A 23,497-nucleotide genomic window follows, 5' to 3' on the forward strand; every position below is an offset into this window, starting at 1 on the left:
GTATTTTTAGTAGAGATGGGGTTTCACCATCTTGGCCAGACTCTTCTGGAACTCCTGACCTTGTGATCCACCCCCCTTGGCCTCCCAAAGTGCTGGGATTATAGGCGTGAGCCACCGTGCCCAGCCTTGTGGTATATTCTTAGAAAGGACTACTAAGCAGCAGTGACAAAAGGAACGTACCGTAGTTATGTGCATCCATGTGGCTTAATCATAGAAACAATAATATTTACTTTCGGAGGGCAAAGCAGGAAGATCATTTGAGGCCAGGAGTCAAGACCAGCCTGGACAATATAGCAAGACACCATCTCTAAAATGTTTTTTAAAAATTAGCCAGTGTGATGGCACACGCATATAATCCCAGTACTCATGATGTTGAGGGAGGAAGATAGCTTGAACCCAGGAGTTTGAGGCTGCAGTGAGCTATGGTTACACCACTATACTCCATCCTGGGTGACAGAGCAAGACCCTGCCTCAAAAGAAAAACAAAAAAAAGACTGGCTTGTGGTGACTCACGCCTGTAATCCCAGCACTTTGGCAGGCCATGGTAGGTGGATCACCTGAGGTCAGGAGTTCAAGACCAGCCTGTCCAATATGGTGAGACATGGTGAGACTCTGTCTCTACCAAAACTACAAAATAGGCTGAGCGTGGTGGCACATGCCTGTAATCCCAGCTACTTGGGAGACTGAGGTAGGAGAATCGCTTGAACTGGGGAGGCGGAGGTTGTGGTGAGCCGAGATGGCGCCACCACACTCCAGCCTGGGCAATAGAATGAGACTCCGTCTCAAAAAGAAAAAAAAAATGGTGCTGGGTGCGGTGGCTCATGCCTGTAATCTCAACACTTTGGGAGGCCGAGGCAGGCAGATCATAAGGTCAGGAGATCGAGACCATCCTGGCCAACACGGTGAAACCCCTTCTCTACTAAAAATACAAAAATTAGCTGGGCATGGTGGCACGCACCTGTAATCCCAGCTACTCGGGAGGCTGAGATAGGAGAATTGCTTGCACCCAGGAGGCGGAGCTTGCAGTGAGCCGAGATTGTGCCACGGCACTCCAGCCTGGGTGATAGAACAAGACTCTGTCTCAAAAAAAAGGAGTGAAAAACAGTTATGTTGAACAAAAAAAGCCGTGGAAGAATGCATATGTTAATATTCTATGTATATAAATGCAGGAATAAGCAAAAATATTGTGCTTTGGCTGGTTCACACCTGTAATCCCAGCACTTTGGGAGGCCAAGGCAGGCAAATAACTTGAGGTCAGGATTTTGAGACCAGCCTGGCCAACATGGTGAAACCCCATCTCTACTAAAAATACAAAATTTTCTGGACCTGGTCGTGCTCGCCTGTAATCACAGCTACTTGGGAGACTGACACAGGAGAATCACCTGAACCCAGGAGGCGGAAGTTGCAGTGAGCAGAGTTTGTGCCACTGCACTTCAGCCTAGGCGACAGAGTGAGACTCTGTCTCAGGAAAAAATAAATAAATATATATGTATATTGTGCTCAAAGATCTGTCCATGAGGAAGCTAAAGGAATGTAATGACTGACACCATGAGGGTAGGAGGTCATGTCTGGTGTGGCTGTGATGGCAGAGAAGCCTGGGAAGACTCAATAGTAACATATTAATATTTTGATATTTTAATAAGCCATGTTATACTTTTTTTTTTTTTTAGACGGAGTCTCACTCTGTCACCCAGGCCGGACTGCAGTGTCACAATCGTGGCTCACTGCAACCTCCGCCTCCTGGGTGCAAGCAATTCTCCTATCTCAGCCTCCCGAGTAGCTGGGATTACAGGTGCGTGCCACCATGCCCAGCTAATTTTTGTATTTTTAGTAGAGAAGGGGTTTCACCGTGTTGGCCAGGCTGATCTTGAACTCCTGACCTCAGGTGATCCACCTGTCTCTGCCTCCCAAGGTGCTGGGATTACAGGCGTGAGACACCACGCCTGACCTATTTACTTGAATTTTTGTTTCTTTTAAGAGACAGGATTTTGGCGTGGCTCACGCCTATAATCCAAGCACTTTGGGAGACTGAGGCGGGCAGATCACCTGGGGCTGGGGGTTTGAGACCAGCCTGACCAACCTGGAGAAACCCTGTCTCTACTAAACAAACAAACAAACAAAATACAAAACTAGCCGGGCCTGGTGGTGCATGCCTGTAATCCCAGCTACTCGGGAGGCTGAGGCAGGAGAATCGCTTGAACCCAGAAGGCGGAGGTTGTGGTGAACCGAGATCGCGCCATTGCACTCCAGCCTGGGCAACAAGAGCAAAACTCCCATCTCAAAAAAAAGGAGACAGGATTTTACTCTGTCACTCAGGCCGAATATAGTTGACATAATCATAATGCAGCTTTGAATTCGTGGGCCCAAGTGATGCTCTTCCCTCACCCTCCCAAAGTACTGGAATTATAGGCTTGTGCCACCTCACTGAGCTGATTTTATTCTTTATATTATATGCATTTGTTATGCTGTTTCACAATAAATAATACTGTGGTAACATCCTGGTGAATGTATTTTATGTACATTTTAGTTCACAACAGTAAAGATTCCTAGTGGTAAATTGCTAGGTCAAAGGGATATGTGCATTCTAATTTCATACAGCCTGTGTACTTGCCCTCCAAACCATTCTAGTCTTTAGCCATCCTTAAAATTGTTAAATTCTTGGACCTGCCACCAGATAGAAGACTTTTAATATACAATGGCATTAAAAATTAATAAATGGGGCTGGGATGGTGGCTCACGCCTGTAATCCCAGCACTTTGGGAGGCCAAGGTGGGTGGATCACGAGGTCAGGAAATAGAGACCATCCTGGCTAACATGGTGAAACCCCGTCTCTACTAAAAATACAAAAAAGTTAGCCGGGTGTGGTGGTGGGTGCCTGTAGTCCCAGCTACTCGGGAGGCTGAGGCAGGAGAATGGCGTGAACCTGGGAGGCGGAGCTTGCAGTGAATGGAGATTGCACCACTGCACTCCAGCCTGGGCAACAGAGCGAGACTCCATCTTAAAAAAAAAAAAATTAATTAATAGAATTAGTGGGAAGATTTTGTTTCAGACAATTTGATAATAAAGAAGGAATATTAATGATCAGGTAAAAGGAGAGCTAGGCTATTATAAGGTTAAGGACTTAATAAAAAGTTTTAGGCTGGATGCAATGGCTCATATCTTTAATCCCAGCATTTCGGGAGGCTGAGGCAGGAGGATTACTTGAGTCCAGGAGTTCGAGACCAAACTGGGCAACATAGCAAGACTTTGTCTGCTGAAGAACAAAAAATGAGACTGGAGGAGGTCAAGACTGCAGTGAACTGTGATCACACCAGTATACTCCCACCTGGGCGACAGAGTAAGACCATGCCTCAAAAAAACAAAGAAAGCCAGGTGCTGTGCCTCACACCTGTAATCCCAGCAGCTTGGGAGGCTGAGGTGGACAGATCACTTAAGGCCAGGAGTTGGAGACCAGCCCGGCCAACATGGCAAAACCGTGTCTCTACTAAAAAAAAAAAAAAAAAACAGCTGGGCGTGGTGGCAAACACCTGAAGCCCCAGCTACTTGGAAGGCTGAAGCAGGAGAATTGCTTGAACCCAGGATGTTGAGGTTGCAGTGAGCCGAGATAGCGCCACTGTTCTCCAGCCTGGGCAACAAAGATTCCATCTCAAAAAAAAAAAAAAAAAACGTTTAGAATATTAAAAGCCATTTAAAGTCACATTTTTACTTCTAATCCTGAAGATGAAGGATTAACCAAAGTCACAGCTCTCACATTTGAGGTATTTTGGGCTTTTTTTATTATTATTTTCTAGATGGAGTTTTGCTCTTATTGCCCAGGCTGGACTGCAGTGGTATAATCTCGGCTCACTGCAACCTCCATCTCCTAGGTTCAAACGATTCTCCTGCCTTGGCCTCCTGAGTAGCTGGGGTATTACAGGTGCCCAGCACCACACCCAGCTAATTTGTTGTATTTTTTAGTAGAGGCAGGGTTTCACCACGTCGGTCAAGCTGGTCTTGAACTGACCTCAGGTGATCCACCTGCCTTGGCCTCCCAAAGTGCTGGGATTACAGGTGTGAGGCACCGTGCCTGGTCATTTTTGGCTTTTTAAACTGGCAGTCATTTATTTCATTTATTTATTTATTTATTTTTATTTTTTGAGACAGAGTCTTGCTCTGTCACCAGGATGGAGTACAGTGACACGATCTCGGCTCACTGCAACCTCCGCCTCCTGGGCTCATGCCATTCTCCTGCTTCAGCCTCCCAAGTCGCTTGGGCTACAGGCGCCCACCACCATGCCCAGCTAATTTTTTGTGTTTTTGGTAGAGACGGGGTTTCACCGTGTTAACCAGGATGGTCTTGATCTCCTGACCTTGTGATCCGCCCGCCTCAGCCTCCCAAAGTGTTGGGATTACAGGCGTGAGCCACCGCGCCTGGCCTATCTGGCAGTCATTTAGACTGTGTGAATTAGTTTGGGTATATAGGTGTTACGAAGCAAAGATAAAAGAGTTCATATTGTGTGCTCTGTTTAAGTTGGTAGACCTCTTCTCTTTTGGAGATTCCCATTACCAGTAGACATCAGCACCAACTAAATAGGTGGGTTCAATATAGATGTCTGTAGATCTTCACCAGTTTAGGAAGGAAATTACCAGATGGTTTGAAAATGATGCAGGCCGGGCGTGGTGGCTAATGCCTGTAATGCCACTACTTTGAGAGACCTACCTGGGCCGGTCACCGGTCAGGAGTTCGAGACTAGCCTGATTAACATGGTGAAACCCTATCTCTACTAAAAATACAAAATTAGCCAGGCTTGGTGGTGCATGCTTGTAATCCCAGTTACTTGGGAGGCTGAGTCTGGAGAATCACTTGAACCTGGGAGGTAGAGGTTGCAGTGAGCTGAGATCATGCCACTGTACTCCAGCCTGGGCAACAAGAGCAAAACTCCATCTCAAAAAAATACTAATAATAATGATGCAGCCTGGATACAGTGGTTCACGCCTATAATCCCAGCACATTGGGAGGCTGAGGCAGGCGGATTGCATAAGACCAAGAGTTCGGGACCAGCCTGGGCAACATGGTGAAACCCCGTCTCTACTAAAAATACAAAAACTGGCTGGACATGATGGCACCTGCCTGTAGTCCCAGCTGCTTGGGAGGCTGAGGTGGGAGGATCCGTTGAGCCTAGGAGGTCAAGTCTGCAGTGAGCTGAGATCATGCCACTGCACTCCAGCCTGGGCGACAGAATGAGACCCTGTCTGTCTCCAAAAGAAATTATAATGCTAATAATGTTGCTCTTTTGAGCACCTTACCCTGCAACTTGTTAAAGAATTCTTACATATCCCAGGTTTGCTGTCTAGCTATTGTAAGTAATTGAAGCAGTGGTATTCTGGAAGAGAAATTAGAAAAGGTGTTAAGGAGAAGGGGAAAGCAGAAACTTCAGGGTAATTTGATAGACTAAAGTAAATTTTACTTATAGATGTATTTTAAGAAAGTTGATTATAAAGGATTTTTATTTTATTTATTTATTTTTTGAGATGGAGTCTTATTCTGTCTCCCAGGCTGGAGTGCAGTGGCACAATCTCGGCTCACTGCAACCTCCGCCTCTCAGGTTCAAGCAATTCTATAGGCGCGTGCCACCACGTCCGGCTAATTTTTTGTATTTTTAGTAGAGACAGGGTTCAACTGTGTTAGCCAGGATGGTCTCGATCTCCTGACCTTGTAATCTGCCCACCTCCAAATGCCAAAGTGGTGGGATTACAGGAGTGAGCTACTACGCCCGGCCCTGAATTGTTTTTGGGTTATAAAGACAGTAGGCTGACAAGTTTGAAGAGTTTTAACAAGTAAGTAAAACAGGCAAGAGAGAAAGAACTAATAATCATTTGCAGATATCTGCTGTGGGGAAAGATGTATATAGTGCTCTATAAGTATTGGTACTTTGGTTTAATTTTACATGTTTTCTTTTACAGCAATTGGTGCTGAAAATTCAGAAAAAACAGATGAGAATTCAGATAAAGAGGTGGAAGTAGAAGAATCTCCAGAGAAAATAAAAGTACAAACAACACCAAAAGTAGAAGAAGAACAGGATTTGAAAGTATGTATATTACTTGATGCAACTTGACAAATTTTTATCATTATTATTATTATTATCATTATTTTGAGATGAAGTCTAGCTCTGTCACCCAGGCTGGAGTGCAGTGGCATGATCTCGGCTCACTGCAACTTCTGCCTCCTGGGTTCAAGCTATTCTCCTGCCTCAGCCTCCCCAGTAGCTGAGATTACAGGCGTGCACCACCACTCCCAGCTAATTTTTGTATTTTTCGTAGAGACGGGGTTTCACCATGTTGGCCAGGCTGGTCTCGAACTCCTGGCTCCGTGATCCGCCAACGTTGGCCTGCCAAAGTGCTGGGATTACAGGCGTGAGCCACTGCGCCCGACCCGCCAATTTTTTTTTTTTTTCTTTTTTTTTTCCCCCCCCTAAGGCAGAGTCTTGCTCTGCCACCCAGGCTGGAGTGCAGTGGCCCGATCTTGGCTCACTGCATCCTCTGCCTCCCAGGTTCAAGCAGTTCTTCTGCCTCAGCCTCCTAAGTAGCTGAGATTACACCACCACACCTGGCAAGTTTTTGTATTTTTAGTAGAGACGGCATTTCACCATGTTGGCCAGGCTGGTTTCGAAATCTTGACCTTGTGATCCACCCGCTTTGGCCTCCCAAAGTGCTGGGATTACAGGTGTAAACCACTGCACCTGGCCCAATTTTTTTTTTTAATGCCAGTTATTATTAAACTGCTTTCTGTTAAGTAGTAAAAGTAATAGTAATGTTTCCAAACCTAAATTGTTTACTTGGTTAGATGAAAAGATCATATTTAAGCCTGAAATAATTAATTACAAGGCTGACTTGATACTGAGAAATTATCTAACATCCTAACTGCTTAATTGCTTTCTTCAAATTAAGCCTCTGTTTGAGAAGCAGTAGCTTATAGGCTTCTCTAGTTTGGGAGAAAAGTCACAGATTTAATTCCGGTGTGCAATACTGGTCTTTACACAAAGGCATATTTAGTTTGAATTGCATTTCTAACCTAATCTCATGGGAGAGTTGAACCAAATAAGTATTGGCTATTTAAGGGTGGTCTGTTGGAAAAACCACTTAACATGTTATTTTGACTTGAAAGAGTATCCAATTACTAGTTAGGGAACAACCAAGTAGAAGGGACTGGGATAATTAATTTTGTTTCGGGCTTCAGCAGGTGGCTAATATAAGCAATTAATGGATAAATGGCAATTTGACAATATTGGTATTTATATCATTCAGGATCTATTTTTTCCAGCTTTGTTGAGCTATAATTGACTATACATATATCTTGCATGTACTATGTCATAATTTGTTATATATGTATATTACGATATGATTATCACAAACAAGGTAAATTAACTTACATATCACCTTACCTTGGAGAGTTGTCTTGTGTGTGTATGTGGGGATAACACATAAGATCTATACTCTTAACAAATTTCAGGTATCGTTAACTGTAGTCACCGTGCTGTGCTTTAGATTTCCAAATTTATTTTATTTTATTTATTTTTTTTTTTTTTTTTTTTGAGGCAGAGTCTCGCTCTGTCGCCAGGCTGGATTGCAGTGGCACAGTCTTGGCTCACTGCAACCTCCACCTCCCGGGTTCAAGTGATTCTCCTGCCTCAGCCTTCCAAGTAGCTGGGACTACAGGTGTGCACCACCATGGCCACCTCATTTTTGTATTTTTAGTAGAGATGGGGTTTTACCATGTTGGCGAGAATGGTCTCTATCTCTTGACCTTGTCATCTGCCTGCCTCAGCCTCCCAAAGTGCTGGGATTACAAGTGTGAGCCACCACACCCGGCCCCAAAATGTATTTTATAACTGAAAGTTTATATTCTTTGACCAACATCTCCCCATATTCACCTGTCTCCAGCACCTGGCAACCACCATTCTAATTCTACTCTTTTGAGTTTAGCTTTTCAAGTTTGGGATCCATTTGCAACTATTGAATTCCATATTGTATTAGAATGCATTATGATGGGCTGGGCACAGTGGCTCACATCTGTAATCTCAGCACTTTTGGAGACTGAGGCAGGAGGCTGACTTGAGACCAGGAGTTCAGGAGCACCCTGGGCAATAGCAAGACCTATGTCTAAAACAAAATAATTGTTTTGAATAATTTTTAAAATGCATTGATTATGTAGATATGGTATTTGATTCCTGTCATTATTTGTCACTTTGTTATGTGTATGATGTTACTATAAATTAGAATTTTGCCGGGCGCGGTGGCTCAAGCCTGTAATCCCAGCACTTTGGGAGGCCGAGACGGGCGGATCACGAGGTCAGGAGATCGAGACCATCCTGGCTAACACGGTGAAACCCCGTCTCTACTAAAAAAATACAAAAATCTAGCCGGGCGAGGTGGCGGGCGCCTGTAGTCCCAGCTGCTCGGGAGGCTGAGGCAGGAGAATGGCGTAAACCCGGGAGGCGGAGCTTGCAGTGAGCTGAGATCCGGCCACTGCAGTCCAGCCTGGGCAACAGAGCAAGACTCCGTCTCAAAAAAAAAAAAAAAAAAAAAAAAAAAAATTAGAATTTTATATTCTGGATAACTAAATACAGCTGTTGAGGGAAGGCTGTTTATAGGCAGACCTATATTTCTGATGTCTATAAGAATAAATGAAGGATTGTACATAATACAGAAAATGTTACAGATTCTAGTTTTACTTTTCTTCTTTTCTGCATTGTAGTTTCAGATTGGAGAACTGGCAAATACCCTGACAAGCAAATTTGAATTTCTAGGCATAAATAGACAATCCATCTCCAACTTTCATGTACTGCTCTTACAGACTGAGGTAAGTTTCTTTTGGCGTAAACAGTAAGTGAATGAAATGCTGTATGTGTTACAACTCTGTCTTGCTTACATTTTAAGCGTAAATTTAAATTTTTAGCCTTGAAGCATATTTGAGCCAACAATCCAAGAAATAAAACTGTGTTAACCAAAGCACAGTAAATAGATTTTTTTCTCACAAATTAAAATTAAATTCTGATGGTCAGATGAGGCCATGTAATGTTGAAGGTACTTTGTAAGTGTTAAAGCATTATCAGTCTGTTTAAAAAGAAAAGTTGAATCCTGTTTGTAACTTACATACTTTACAAAATGGCAGGGCAGGATTAGGTAAGGAGCTCCTGTAGGAAGCTGACTAATTTCCTTAAGAACTGAACCCTTCCCTTGGCCAGGCACGGTGGCTCATACCTGTAATCCCAGCACTTTGGGAGGCCGAGGCAGGTGGATCACCTAGGGCAGGAGTTCGAGATCAACCTGACCAACATGGTGAAACTCCACCTCTACTAAAAATACAAAATCAGCCGGGCTTGGTGGCACATGCCTGTAATCCCAGCTACTCGGGAGGCTGAGGCAGGAGAAGGGCTTGAACCCAGGAGGTGGAGGTTACGAGCAGAGATCGCTCCATTGTACTCTAGCCTGGGTGACAGAGCCAGAATCTGAGTCCATCTCAAAAGAAAAAAAAAAACAAAACTGAACCCTTAACTGATTACTAACAGTACTGGAATAAGTGAACTATCTTCCCAAAAAAAGTAAAACTACTGGGGAAACCAATCTTAATAAATCCAAAGGGGAAGACAAAACTACTCATTTTCACACATACTGGAGAGTTGGTGGTGTAAAAAATATCCTAGAGCCCAATTTCATTTTTCAGAACTCTGTCGTGTACTTAAGATTTTTTTTTTTTTTTGAGATGGAGTTTCGCTCTTGTCACCCAGACTGGAGTGCAATGGCACAATCTTGAATCTTGGCTCATCACAACCTCCGCCTCCCAGGTTCCAGTGATTCTCCTGCCTCAGCCTCCTGTGTAGCTGGGGTTACAGGCGCCTGCCACCACGCCCAGTTAATTTTGGTATTTTTAGTAGAGACAGGGTCTCACCATGTTGCCCAGGCTGGCCTTGAACTCCTGACCTCAGGTGATCCACCTGCTTTGGCCTCCCAAAGTGCTGGGATTACAGGCATGAGCCACTGCGCCTGGCCTTAAGATTATTTTATGAGATGAAGATGGGGTTTATTTTCCTCTCCGGTCTACTCTCCTGCTAGAGCATAGGGATATAGTCTTGGAGCAGAAGGCTTATATCCCCTTTGCCTGTGTCTCCTGACATACAATAACAAGTCTTTAACTTATTTGTCTGTTTATTCTAGACTCGAATTGCAGACTGGCGGGAAGGGGCTCTTAATGGAAACTACCTTAAACGAAAACTTCAGGATGCAGCAGAACAACTAAAACAGTATGAAATAAACGCCACTCCTAAAGGCTGGTCCTGCCACTGGGACAGGTACGCACTCTTCTCCCCTTTTCACCTTTCACCTTTGACATCTCAGACATGATTTGTGATCACCACCATCTGACGACATGACAGCCTGTCTGGAGACTGAGAGCAGCTGCAGTTAGCGGTGCTGGGCAGGCAAAGCACCGCAAGCACAAAGTTTGGCCAGCCACACATTGGAGAAACAAAAGCAGTGTTTAAAGTGTACCATGTAACGGATTTTTTCCCAAGATATGGACAAAGCTGGTTTTTACTCTCCAGAGTGTTGCACGGAGTAGGGCGGGCTTGGGGGTTAAGCGCATGCGAGAGCTCTGTGCGCTTTACAGGACCTCTGGAAGCAACTACTCCTGATTAACCTCGGTGAAGTTAAGGAAAACTTCGTGGCTGAAGATGTGAATGAAGAACAAGATTACTATCCTCTGCCAGCAGGTCAGATGAAAACATTTCTTTATATATTTGGCTTTTCTTGATTTTTTTTTCGTTATTTGAAATCTTTGCTCTTTTATTTTTCAGCTCCCAGATCCTCTCCCTCTCTTTAGCTTTCACTGTGTTTGATATCAAGAATATGAAATGTGAATTCCACGGTCCAAGAGGGGAAGAGTCACCTTTCACAAACTTCGTTGTTCTCTTCTTTGGAAGGGAAATTAGTGTTCTAGGCGATTGAGTCCCTTCATTAATGAAACTTGAAACCCTGTTATGCATTGGCAAATAACAAAAAAAGAGAAAAATGTTTTCTAAGTCTCATCTGTTGGAGTGAGAGGGTTCAGGGCTGTATTCACAGAGTTGCTGGCAGTGCAAATAGCTTTGAATTATCCTTGGTTCTCCATTCTCAGTTGTCAAAGCTCTTTGTTGCCTTTGTGAATAGCAGTCCATTAAGAGGTTCGTCCCTGTGAGAGCAGACTGCTGTCCTGGGACAGGACCAAATGGAAGTGTCTTTGTAGGAGAATGGGTTTTAAAACATGTGTTTTCTTTCTTGTAATTTAGGGATCATAGACGGTATTTCTATGTAAACGAACAGTCGGGCGAGTCTCAGTGGGAGTTTCCAGATGGTGAAGAGGAAGAAGAAGAAAGCCAAGCACAAGAAAGTAGAGATGAGACTCTTGCCAAACAGACCTTGAAAGACAAAACTGCCACTGATTCAAATTCTACAGAATCCTCTGAAACTTCCACAGGTGGGACAATTTACCTTGTACTAATTGCGCAGAAATGACTTTAGAAGAAAAATCTTACTAATTTACATCATTAAAAGAACAGATTTTATGTCATAATAATATAAGCTTCTGATTGAGAATAGTGATGTGAACTAAAACAAGGAATGCATGAGTTATTATGGTTGGAAATCAACATACTATTGTTATCATGTATAAAACTATGCCCCAAAATGAAAAGATAAGCCAATAGATTTTGATTTTAAAAGATTGTTTTATAACCATTCTATCATGCCCCTAACTAAACTGTGGGTCTCCAAAAATAGGAATGCTAATTAGTGCTAAAGAACTAGATAAACTATCAATATATGTGGCATGCTGAGATTTGTTCTACATTTCTATACAACACTTAGTCTGTTCATATTGCAGCCTCATTTCTCACCTCCACTAATCTTACAAAAAGGATGATTGGTACAAATCAAAATGATATGAAGAAATGCCATTAGTGCTTGTTTCAGAGAAGCAAAATAGTTGATCATTAAAAATCACAAGCAATCTTCTCTGGTCTAAAACAATTGACAATAGGATGGATCATTCCATTTTTAAGGTACTCTTAGAAGAATTTAGTTTTTTAAAGGATAGGCTTTCATGCTCCTCAGTTCCTTTAAGGATCTGATAGCTCTTCAGAAGAGCCTCAACTTGACTGCCACATTATTAAAGAAACAATTTTTCCCCCTTTCATTCTCTTCCTGGAATGACGAATATAAGTGAATAATGAAGCATACTCAAGACTTCAATTAACCTTTACCTTTTTTGTTTTTAGTTTTTAAAAATTTTCCCGTGTGTAAAAAAACTTCTACGTTTTAATCTTAAGAATTGGTAGCTATTTGTTAAACTGATGGCATATGAAGGCAAGAGTCTATAATAGTAGATCTTTGAAAATTTGGAAAAGTGAAATTTGTCAATAACAGAGTTAGGAGCTGAATTATTTTGTCTGATACTTATCCAAGTTGATGCTTGTACTCTACTGGGTCCCTGATCATAGTAGAAAGGCACTAGTAATGTACCAAATGAAACTGGTTGTGTGCCAGATGATGTTGTTAACTTCTTAAATAGCCTAGGAATCGTCAGCAGGTCACGTACAACTGCAGTGGTAATTTTAGAACATAGCAAAAGACAGATTTTATTCTACTTCACGTTTTAGAAGTGCATTTTTTCAACTTACGGGGCATTTTCCTTCTCTTTTACATGAAGAGATTTTCTTTTAAATATTTTTCCTCTCTTGTGGTAGCAGTGATAGACATGTCTAATAATATATTGGTTCTTTTCGTTTGCTTTTTAGTAGTTAATGAACTGAAGAGGCTTGATCATGGTTCTGGATAGGTGGCTCCACTCCTGACCACTGTCAATGTCCCTTCTGTGTTCCACAGTTGAAAATGCCACTGTTACCAATTCTGAGTGTTCTGTGAACACTTGAGATTAGTATTAAGCTGTTTTCTCCTTTTATGACACACATAGTTGATGCTGTCTGGTAAAAGGAGGCTCTTGAGCCATTCCTATTTAATTAAAACAGAACTAGTTGTAGTGTAGGAAAAAGCCACTGGTAAAACAGATTATATTCTTCAGCCTCTCTTTATTGAGAACCCCTAGAATTGCAGGATAAACTTGATCTAAGTAAAATCCAAATCTTACACTAAGGTCTGTGAGATTTAAGAGCAATAATCAACAGTTCTAAGCCTAATAAAGAGAGCTCTTAGTCAACTCAGTGGTGGTTAAAACCAGCTGTCTTTTAAAGAAGAGAAAAAGCAAAACACAGCAATGCCCTGTCTCTTTAGAAAATTGTTTTAAAAGTTAGCCAGGTATAGTTAGTGGCCCACGCCTGTAGTGCCAGCTATTTGAGAGGTTGAGGTGGGAAGATTGCTCAAGCCCAGGATTTAGAGGCTGTAGTGAGCCATAATTGAACCACTGCACTCCAGCCTGAGCGACAGAGAGCAAGACCCTGTCTCAAAAATAAAGTCGGGGAAGGAGTGCAAAATTACACTGTGAGAAGCCAAGGAAGTTTCAACGTTCTATTTATTTTTCTAAGTCATTTTTAATCATTATTTATTGTTTCAGTGTTTGAATTTAACATTATGATTTTAAAGATGGAGTGGGTTCTAAAGATGAGTTGGGTTCAAGATATCCAATGTATCTATTCTATTGGGCTTATGTCACTTAGGTGAAGTTTAGCTGCTTTTTCTTTTTAATCTCTATGGAACAATTTGTATAATTTCTTGCTTTAAATTGCTAAACTGAGCTCTTCATTCAAAATACTAAACAATAATTTCTATTTGGGGGAAAATTAAGGAAGGCTTTCTATACATAGAAATAAAGATGCCTAGGCCGGGTGCAGTGGCTCATGCCTGTAATCCCAGTACTTTGGGAGGCTCAGGCAGGTGAATCACCTGAGGTCAGGAGTTCAAGACCAGCCTGGCTAACATGGTGAAACCCCCATCTCGACTCAAAATACAAAAATTAGCCGGACACCGTGGAACACACCTGTAATCCCAGCTACTCGGGAGGCTGAGGCACGAGAATCACTTGAACCTGTGAGGCGAAGGTTGCAGTGAGCCAAGATCACGCCATTGCATTCCAGCCTGGGTGACAGAGCACAACTCTTATCTAAAAAGAAAAACGCCTAGAGAAACAAGGTTCTTAGGTGCAGTGACTCATGCCTGTAATTCCAGCACTTTGGGAGTTTGAGGCAGGAGGATCACTTGAGCTCAGGAATTCAAAACCACCCTGGGCAACATGGCAAGACCCCATCTTTGCAAAATATTAGCCTAGCTTGGTGGTGGTCCTAGCTACTTGGAAGGCTGAGGTGGGAAGGATCACTTGAGCCTGGTAGGTTGAAGCTGCAGTGAGCTATATTCACACCATTGCACTGTAGCTTGAACAACAAAGTGAGATCCTGTCTCCAAAAGAAAAAGGAAAAATGGGAGCTTTAAAAAATTAATTTTGGCCAGACACAGTGGCTCACAGCTGTAATGCCAGCACTTTGGGAGGCCAATGTGCACGGATCACTTGAGGTCAAGAGTTTGAGACCAGCCAACATGGTGACCCCCGTCTCTACTAAAAATACAAAAATTAGCCAGGTGTGGTGGCAGGTGCCTGTAATCCCAGCTACTCAGGAGGCTGATGCAGGAGAATCACTTGAACCCAGGAGGCAGAGATTACAGTGAACTCAGATTGCACCTCTGCACTCCAGCCTGGGCAACAGAGTGAGACTCTGTCTTTAAAAGAAAAAAAAAATGAAGAATTTGTATGCTCATAACATATTCAGTTTTAAGCTTGTAGCTTTTAAATCTTTTAGCATGTAATAAAAGCTGCTTAGGCCGAGCATGGTGGCTCATGCTTGTAATCCCAGCATTTTGGGAGGCTGAGGCAGGAGGATCACCTGAGGTCAGGAGTTCAAGACCAGCCTGACCAACATGTAGAAACCCTGTCTCTACTAAAAATACAAAAGTAGCCGGGTGTGGTGGCATGCCTGTAATCCTAGCTACTCGGGAGGCAGAGGCAGGAGAATCGCTTGAACCCAGGCTGTGGAGGTTGTGGTGGGCCAATATCGCACCATTGCGCTCCAACCTGGGCAACAAGAGTAAGAGTCCGTCTCAAAAAAAAAAAAAAAGCTGTGTATACCATTTTAACCTCTGCTTGGGCTTCAGACTTAAATATTCTCTTAAACAGCAAAAATACCAACTAGGTTAAATTTAAAAGCAAGGAGAAGCATGATTGTAATACGACTTCCGTGTGTATTCAAACTAGAATTTTCTGATGGTCTTCCTAAGGTAAAGGAGATAATTGTCGTTACTATGACACAGCTTTTATGTTTTGAATAAACTTAGTTTGGAGATTCAAGTATTTTTATTATTTATTTTCATGTGAGACGGGTAATGTGCAGACCTCATAACAAAGTTTGAGGGAGACACATTGTACATGAGAATTTGAAGTGCTTATGAAACACAAAAGCAGAGGCCGGGTGCGGTGGCTCACATCTGTAATCCCAGAACTTTGGGAGGCCAAGGCACACGGATCACTTGAGGTCAGGAGTTTGAGACCAGCCTGGCCAACATGGAGAAACCCCCTCTCTTACTAAAAATACAAAAATTAGTCGAGTGTGATGGTATGGGCCTGTAATCCCAGCTACTTGGGAGGCTGAGGTAGGAGAATCGCTTGAACCTGGGAGGTGGAGGTTGCCTTGAACGTGGGAGGTGAGCCAAGATTGCCCCACTGCACTCCGGCGTGGGCCACAGAGTGAGACTCTGTCATAAAAAAAAAAAGAAAAAAAGCATTGGATTCACGTATTCTAAAAATGCTCCTTGTTTGTGGCTAAATTTATCAAGTCTAGTTTAATCTCATATTTACACAGAGTTTAGTTAATTCTAATTAGCTTTGTTGGAGGTCGTAAACCACATTATTAACCTTGAACTGACTCTTGTGTTTCCTTGAGTTCCTCTGCATAGCGGTATGTCACCATTGTAAACATGTTGATTGCATTATGCTTCTAGATGAGACATCCACCAATATTTGAAAATCTCACTGGTCCCAGTGCAGTGGTGTTTGCAACTAATTGATCACAACGTTACAGACTTTGTTTCTTCTCCATTGCCGCTGCTTCATTTGACTAGCCTTTAAAAAAAAAAAAGAAAATAGAGAAAATCTTAACTTATATTTACCTACTATATGTTGTGATTAGTTTAATACAAGGAAGTTTAATCCTTAATAATTACATTAATCCTCAACATTTATTAACTTAGTTCCGATGTAGTCCTTGTGTACTATTATATAAGGTAGACTGCTTGGCCATACTTGACTTTGTCTAAAAGTTAATGCATAAATTAATATTAAATATGGCCAAATACAAAAGTTTAATGAGTCATTTGAGGTCATTTAGCCAGAAAACTGCCTTAATGTTCCTGGTGAATGTTTTTCAATGTCCTTTTCCAAAAGTAGCAGTAAGCAGCAGTCTTAAAATAATTAAGGAGACGTGGGAATGATGTTGTTAAAGTCTTTTACACAATGTATTGTCTGTCTGTTCCGTAAAAAGTAAAACTACTCTATTTGTGACCAGCTTGGGCAACACAGTGAGACTGTCTCTTAAAAAAAATTAACAATTAGCCAGGTGTAGTGATGCACACCTGTAGTCCTAGCAATTCAGGAGGCTGAGGTAGGAAGATCGCTTAAGCAAGCATTTGAGGTTAGAATGAGCTATAATCGCACCACCTATACTCCAGCCTGGGCAACAGAGCAAGACCCAAATGGTTGCTTTGTTTGTTTTACCTTGTTGAGTGCCAGTGTGTATTTTGAGCAAAGCAGTGTAAATGGCCTTCTTGCCCTAGAGTCTTTCATAATTGAGCCTTATTTAATCTACCACTTTGACCATGAAATTTAACAGGTGACTTCTTCTGGGTATCTACTCCAGGTGAAGTGAGATTTTTTTTTTGACTGAGATGTCTAAAGCTCTTGGATTCCTGGTATTTCACCAGGACATCTTAGTAAAGCAGGAAGTATCAGATGAGGAAACAGACTTGAGTTCTAGCTCTGGTCTGGCCACTAACATTGATATGATCTTGGGCAAGTTAGTTCCTGCCTGGGTTTCATTACCTTTAACTGAGGAGGTTGAAATAGATGATTTCTCATGTCTCTTCTACTCCTAAATTCTATGATTTTAGGGAGAAAATCCCCTTCAACATTCCTGGGATATATATCTAATAGTCCCATATATTGTGAAACTTCCCTATTGACGATAAAGAGGGCTGGGGAAGGCTACAAGTAAGTATATCCTATTTTTTCTAATCTTTAAAGGTTTTCCCAGCAGAGAAAAGACAGTAATCAATGATGGCTTTTACAAAGTTTGAGGAAAGCTGATCCTGCAACTTTTCAGCTGCAATTTCGTAATGTAGACTTCAGCAACAGCAATTTCAAAACCTCTGCAGTTTTAAAAAATCTGAGTTATATACTTTGAAGATTTATCTTCCTAAATTTCTCTTTTATCATCACAAAAGTAAAAATTGCCGTCCCTAACTTGTGTCTCTGTGATTTCACAAATGAATGTAATATATGCAAAGGTGTGAAGGAATGATATAGTTGACAGTAGCACCTTGCAAATGGATTTTTAAAATTCAGTAACCCAAATTAAACACAATGGGTAGAATTTTCCTAAGTATTTTGAATGAATATTCTGGGTCATCTTCACTCACTTTGTCTAGCTCACTAAAAAATAAAGTATGTGGAATAATTATTGCAGGTGCACATTATTCACTCACTCTTTCACTTTTGAAATAGACTCCAGACTATTACTTTTATTTGTGTATGTTGAAGCTTTTGAGTGTTTGAAATAAAAAACTTCAAACTACAGATTCAGATGACTGCATTTCTCGTTGAGTTGATGTAATCTTCTTCTTCTACTCATCCATAAATATGGACCCAAAGGACAATTATAACACAGATGGGGAAGGTGCTATGAAGTTCATAAATTTATCTTTCCATGGAAGTCATTTTTGAACTGAGTTGTTGAATATTTTAGCGACGTCAGTATAGAATAGATGCCTGTGGGCCAAATTTTTTTCAAGGAAGGAGCCACTCCCTGCTGTTTGACACCAGATTCTATACTGTTTTGTACACTGCGCTAGGTTCCTACAAATGTTTGTCTTATTGACCAGTTGAACATTTCTATGAATATAAGCCAGGGAGTTTTTGTCTTGCTTTTTCCCTGACTCTTAACCTGTTTTCATAGGTTCTCTTTGCAAAGAATCCTTTTCTGGTCAAGTTTCTTCTTCATCACTCATGCCACTTACTCCATTCTGGACCCTCCTTCAGTCAAATGTTCCTGTGCTTCAACCTCCATTACCCTTGGAAATGCCACCACCCCCACCTCCACCTCCAGAATCACCTCCACCCCCTCCTCCACCACCTCCTCCTGTGGAAGATGGTGAGATCCAGGAGGTAGAGATGGAGGATGAGGGAAGTGAGGAGCCCCCTGCCCCAGGAACAGAGGAGGATACCCCTTTGAAACCTTCAGCACAAACCACAGTTGTAACTAGCCAGGTAAGTAATGCCCTTTGGCATTCTGAATGATTTTGAGGACTGCAGCATGATTGACACCATGTTTTATTTTAGAAGCATATGTTTAAAGGCCGGGCACAGTGGCTCAGGCCTATAATCCTAGCACTTTGGGAGGTCGAGGCAGGAGGATTGCTTAAGCCCAGGAGGCTGCAGTGAGTCACGATCTCACCTCTGCAGCTCGTGCAACAGAATGAGAGCCTGTCTCAGAAAAGGAGGTGGGAGCAGGCTATGCTTAACCATGACCTTCAGCCACTGATTACAAATGTTTGTGTTTCAGAGTTCAGTTGATTCCACCATCTCTAGTTCTTCTTCCACTAAAGGAATAAAGAGGAAAGCTACAGAAATTAGTACTGCAGTGGTTCAGAGGTCAGCTACCATTGGCAGTTCTCCAGTTCTGTATAGCCAGTCAGCTATAGCTACAGGTAATTGTGATTAGAGCATGGTTTTTCCTCAATGTATTGTTTCTTTTCTTTTCAGCATTAGGTGCCATAAAAACTAAAGAAATGTTAAAGACTCTTGATTGCAAAGACTGTCAGTATGCATTTATTTTACTTACTTAAAAAACAACAACCAAAAAAAAAAAACCACACACTTTTTAACAGTTTAGCTGGCGGTGCACAGTGGCTCACACCTATATTTCCAGCACTTCAGGGGGAATGGTGGATTGCTTGAGCTCAGGAGTTGGAGACCAGCCTGGGCAACATGGCAAAAGCCTGTCTACAAAAAAGACAAAAATTAGCCAGGCGTGATAGTCCGCGCCTTAGTCCCAGCTACTCGGGAGACTGAGGTGAGAGGATCACTTGAGCCCTGGATCACACTGTGAGCTGTGATCACACTGCTGTACTTCATCTAGTCTGGGCGACAGAGCAAAACTCTGTCTCAAAAACACAAAAAACGTTCAGCACATATCCTTTCAGATTGTCTTTTGTATATTTATGTACATTGGTGATTTTGATGTTTAGGTAGTTTAATGCCAAGGTATTCAAAATTAATATATTTTGCTACTAGCAAATATGGCTATGTTTTTTAGAAAAAAATATGCTGGAATCATTTTCTATGTGATCTAATCCCCACTTTTCTTTTCATTGCATCTGTTCTTGTCATGATGTCCTTTTTATAGTATAATTTTATGTTTTCTGTGTTAGGTCACCAGGCAGCAGGGATTGGAAACCAGGCAACAGGAATTGGACATCAGACAATACCAGTTAGCCATCCAGCAGCAGGAATGGGTCATCAGGCCAGAGGAATGAGCCTGCAGTCAAATTACCTTGGACTAGCGGCAGCACCTGCAATTATGAGTTATGCAGAATGTTCCGTCCCAATTGGAGTGACTGCTCCTTCATTGCAACCAGTTCAGGCCCGAGGTGCTGTGCCTACCACTGCCATTATAGAACCACCACCTCCTCCTCCTCCTCCTCCTCCACCACCACCAGCTCCCAAAATGCCACCACCTGAAAAGACAAAAAAAGGAAAGAAAGACAAGGTATAATAAATCGCCCTTTTTAAAAATTTATTTTTAAAAATTCTATTGAGGTTATATTCACATAACATAAAATTAACCATTTCAGACTGGCACCGTAGCTCACACCTGTAATCCCAGCACTTTGGGAGGCCAAGGCGGGCAGATCACTTGAAGTCAGGAGTTCAAGACCAGCCTGTCCAACATGGTGAAACCCCGTCTTTACTAAAAATACAAAAGTTAGCCGGGCCTGGTGGCGGATGCCTGTAATCCCAGCTACTCGGGAGGCTGAGGCAGGAGAATCGCTTGAACCCAGGAGGCAGAGGTTGCAGTGAGCTGGGTCAGGGCACTGCACTCCAGCCTGGGTGACAGAGCAAGACTCCGTCTCAAAAAAAAAGAAAGAAAAGAAAAGAAATTGAAATATCCATCTTATTTTCTCAATGAGGGGACCTTATTCAAAAAGTGTGTTTGTCTCAAGTGCTGGGAGGAGAATCAGCTTGGGCCCCCATACCCAGTCCTCACATGAGTACAGTACTCAGTCACGTCAGCTCCTACTTGTTGAGCCAGCATCACCCAGACAGGTCTTCAAACATACAACTGCTTGTCTTAAAAAGCATAGGGATAAACTATTAAAGAGGCTGAGGCGGGAGAGTCACTTGAACGTGGGAGACTGAGGTTGCAGTGAGCTGAGATCGCACCACTGCATTCCAGCCTGGGCGACAAGAGTGAAACTTTGTCTTAAAAAAAAAAAAAGATAAAAATTGGTCTTATCAATGTCTAATATATTTGTCAGATACTCTCCCTAGGGGCTTAGGATTTAGCAGTAAATCAAACAGACCAAAAAAAAAAAACAAAAAAAAAACCCTCTGCTTTTGTAGAACCTTTCTTCTGGCGGGGGGTGGCTTGGGAGCAGATAAGGGAAAAATGCATCTATGACAATTTTTTTTTTTTTTTCCTTTTTTTTGAGTCGGAGACACCTGCCATCACCCCCAGCTAATATGGCAATTTGTTTTGTTGGTCTTTCCAGCTTTATTTTTTACCTTTTTTTTTTTTTTAATCATTTGATAGGAACGCTGCATCTATTTAAAATTTGAAAACGGGAACACTGTAATTCTGAGGAGACAAGATAAAGGCAGTATTTTGAATTGCATAGGGTAGGGAGGTTAAAGGAAATTTATATGACCTGATTTTATAAAATACCACATTTACAAAGAGAGTCTCAAAAGCGGGGGAAAATGCATGTTTATTATAGACAATTTAGACAATGAAGGTAAGCGAAAAGAAGAAAAAAATTATACCATTATACCTTCTCTTAGAACTAACTGCATCATTGATTTTTTTGGCGGGGGGAAAGGAGACAGAGTCTCTGTCACCCAGGCTGGCATGCAGTGGCATGCTCTCTGCTCACTGTAACCTCTACCTCCCAGTTCAAGCAGTTCTCATGCCTCAGCCTCCTGAGTAGCTGGGACTACAGGCATGTGTACCACCATGCCAGGCTCATTTTTGTATTTTTTATATTTTTAGTAGAGATGAGTTTTTGTCATGTTGGCCAGGCTGGTCTTGAACTCCTGGCCTCAAGTGATCCACTCACCTTGGCCTCCCAAAGTGCTGAGATTGCAGGTGTGACCCACCATGCCTGGCCTCATTGATTTTTTTGAGACAGAGTCTCGCTCTGTCGCCGAGGCTGGAGTGCAGTGGCGCGATCTCGGCTCACTGCAAGCTCCACCTCCCAGGTTCACGCCATTCTCCTGCTTTAGCCTCCTGAGTAGCAGGGACTACAGGCGCCTGCCACCATGCCAGGCTAATTTTTTGTATTTTTAGTAGAGACGGGGTTTCACCGTGTTAGCCAGGATGGTCTTGATCTCCTGACCTCGTCATCCGCCCGCCTCGGCCTCCCAAAGTGCTGGGATTACAGGTGTGAACCACCATGCCTGGCAGATGTTTTTTTAAATCTCTTTGCTTTTTTTCATATTTAATTATGGATATTTATTTATTTATTTGAGACAGAGTCTCGCTGTGCTGCCCAGGCTGCAGTGCAATGGTGCAATCTTGGCTCACTGCAAACTGACTCCCACGTTCAAGTGATTCTCCTGCCTCAGCCTCCCAAGTAGCTGGGACTACATACGCCTGCCATCAACCGCCCCCAGCTAATATGGCAATTTGCTTTGTTGCTCTTTCCAGCTTTATTTTTTAGCTTTTTTTTTTTTAGTCACTTGATAAGAACACTGCATCTATTTAAAATTTGAAAATGGGAACACTAATTCTGAGATGTGATAAAGGCAGTATTTTGAATCGCATAGGATGGGGAGGTTAAAGGAAATTTATATGACCTGATTTTATAAAATACCACATTTACAAAGCTTTATAGTTTTTTTTTGTTTGTTTTTTTTTTTTGAGATGGAGTCTCGCTGTATCGCCCAGGCTGGAGTGCAGTGGCCAGATCTCAGCTCACTGCAAGCTCCGCCTCCCGGGTTTACGCCATTCTCCTGCCTCAGCCTCCCGAGTAGCTGGGACTACAGGCGCCCGCCACCTCGCCCGGCTAGTTTTTTGTATTTTTTTAGTAGAGACGGGGTTTCACCATGTTAGCCAGGATGGTCTCAATCTCCTGACCTCGTGGTCCGCCTGTCTCGGCCTCCCAAAGTGCTGGGATTACAGGCTTGAGCCACCGCGCCCGGCCCAGCTTTATAGATTTTTAACCAAGCCTTTTCATTTATAGTTCGTAAGAAATTTATGGCAAGAACTTGGAATGGTATTTACTTTCTTTTTTAAAGTGTGCATATTCTTTAGAACTGGGAAAAGGATCCTGACCTCCATTGTAGAGGACTCTTATCCTTATTTTATGTTTTATATTCCTTTTGACCTTTAACCTTCGTTACAGGCAAAGAAGAGTAAAACCAAAATGCCATCTTTGGTAAAAAAGTGGCAGAGTATCCAGCGTGAGTTAGATGAAGAGGACAATTCTAGTTCCAGTGAAGACGATCGAGAATCAACTGCACAGAAGCGAATTGAAGAGTGGAAACAGCAGCAGCTGGTTAGGTAAAAGAAAAGGGAACACAGATGAGATGGGGTTTTAGACTAGGTTGAGACCTACTATGAGATGGAGTAGGTTGTGGTTGTTACAGATGCATTAGAATAGACATATTCTTAAAATCACAGCATGTAAATTTATCTAAATGTTTCTTATTTATAAACATGTTTAATGCCTTATAGAAATTATGGTCTAGCCTTTTTTCAAAATCAGAAACAACAGAGTTGTAGTATTTTGTCCAGTTGATTGTTGATCTTAGGCAAAGACCTGTCTCAACTCAGTACATCATTTACTATCTAGATCCAGTGGAACCTTTTATGCACACACACACACACACAACATATAAACTTATTTTACAAATAATTTATAGAATTAGACCCTTTTATACACACACACATTAACTTATTTTACAAATAATTTACAGTATTAGAATAAAGTT

The 23,497-nt window shown here is 42.1% G+C and overlaps 1 protein-coding gene and 1 pseudogene across 2 annotated transcripts in view; one reads left to right on the top strand and one right to left on the bottom strand.

The window, feature by feature from the left end:
* The window catches only part of LOC105471701 (formin binding protein 4), a 53,557-nt gene that overhangs the window by 27,090 nt on the left and 2,970 nt on the right, over positions 1-23,497 (top strand). For both annotated transcript variants that reach the window (XM_011724459.3, XM_011724460.3), the window contains exons 9-16: positions 5,944-6,068; positions 8,735-8,839; positions 10,195-10,328; positions 11,304-11,491; positions 18,243-18,553; positions 18,849-18,993; positions 19,717-20,054; positions 22,909-23,066. In XM_011724459.3, coding sequence (XP_011722761.1) covers positions 5,944-6,068; positions 8,735-8,839; positions 10,195-10,328; positions 11,304-11,491; positions 18,243-18,553; positions 18,849-18,993; positions 19,717-20,054; positions 22,909-23,066 — 1,504 coding nt within the window. The remainder of the gene's footprint in view (positions 1-5,943; positions 6,069-8,734; positions 8,840-10,194; positions 10,329-11,303; positions 11,492-18,242; positions 18,554-18,848; positions 18,994-19,716; positions 20,055-22,908; positions 23,067-23,497) is intronic.
* On the bottom strand, positions 15,387-15,478 carry LOC112424918 (small nucleolar RNA U13; annotated as a pseudogene).

The sequence above is a fragment of the Macaca nemestrina genome, chromosome 12 (assembly GCF_043159975.1).
Source record: "Macaca nemestrina isolate mMacNem1 chromosome 12, mMacNem.hap1, whole genome shotgun sequence".
NCBI classification, from domain to species: domain Eukaryota; kingdom Metazoa; phylum Chordata; class Mammalia; order Primates; family Cercopithecidae; genus Macaca; species Macaca nemestrina.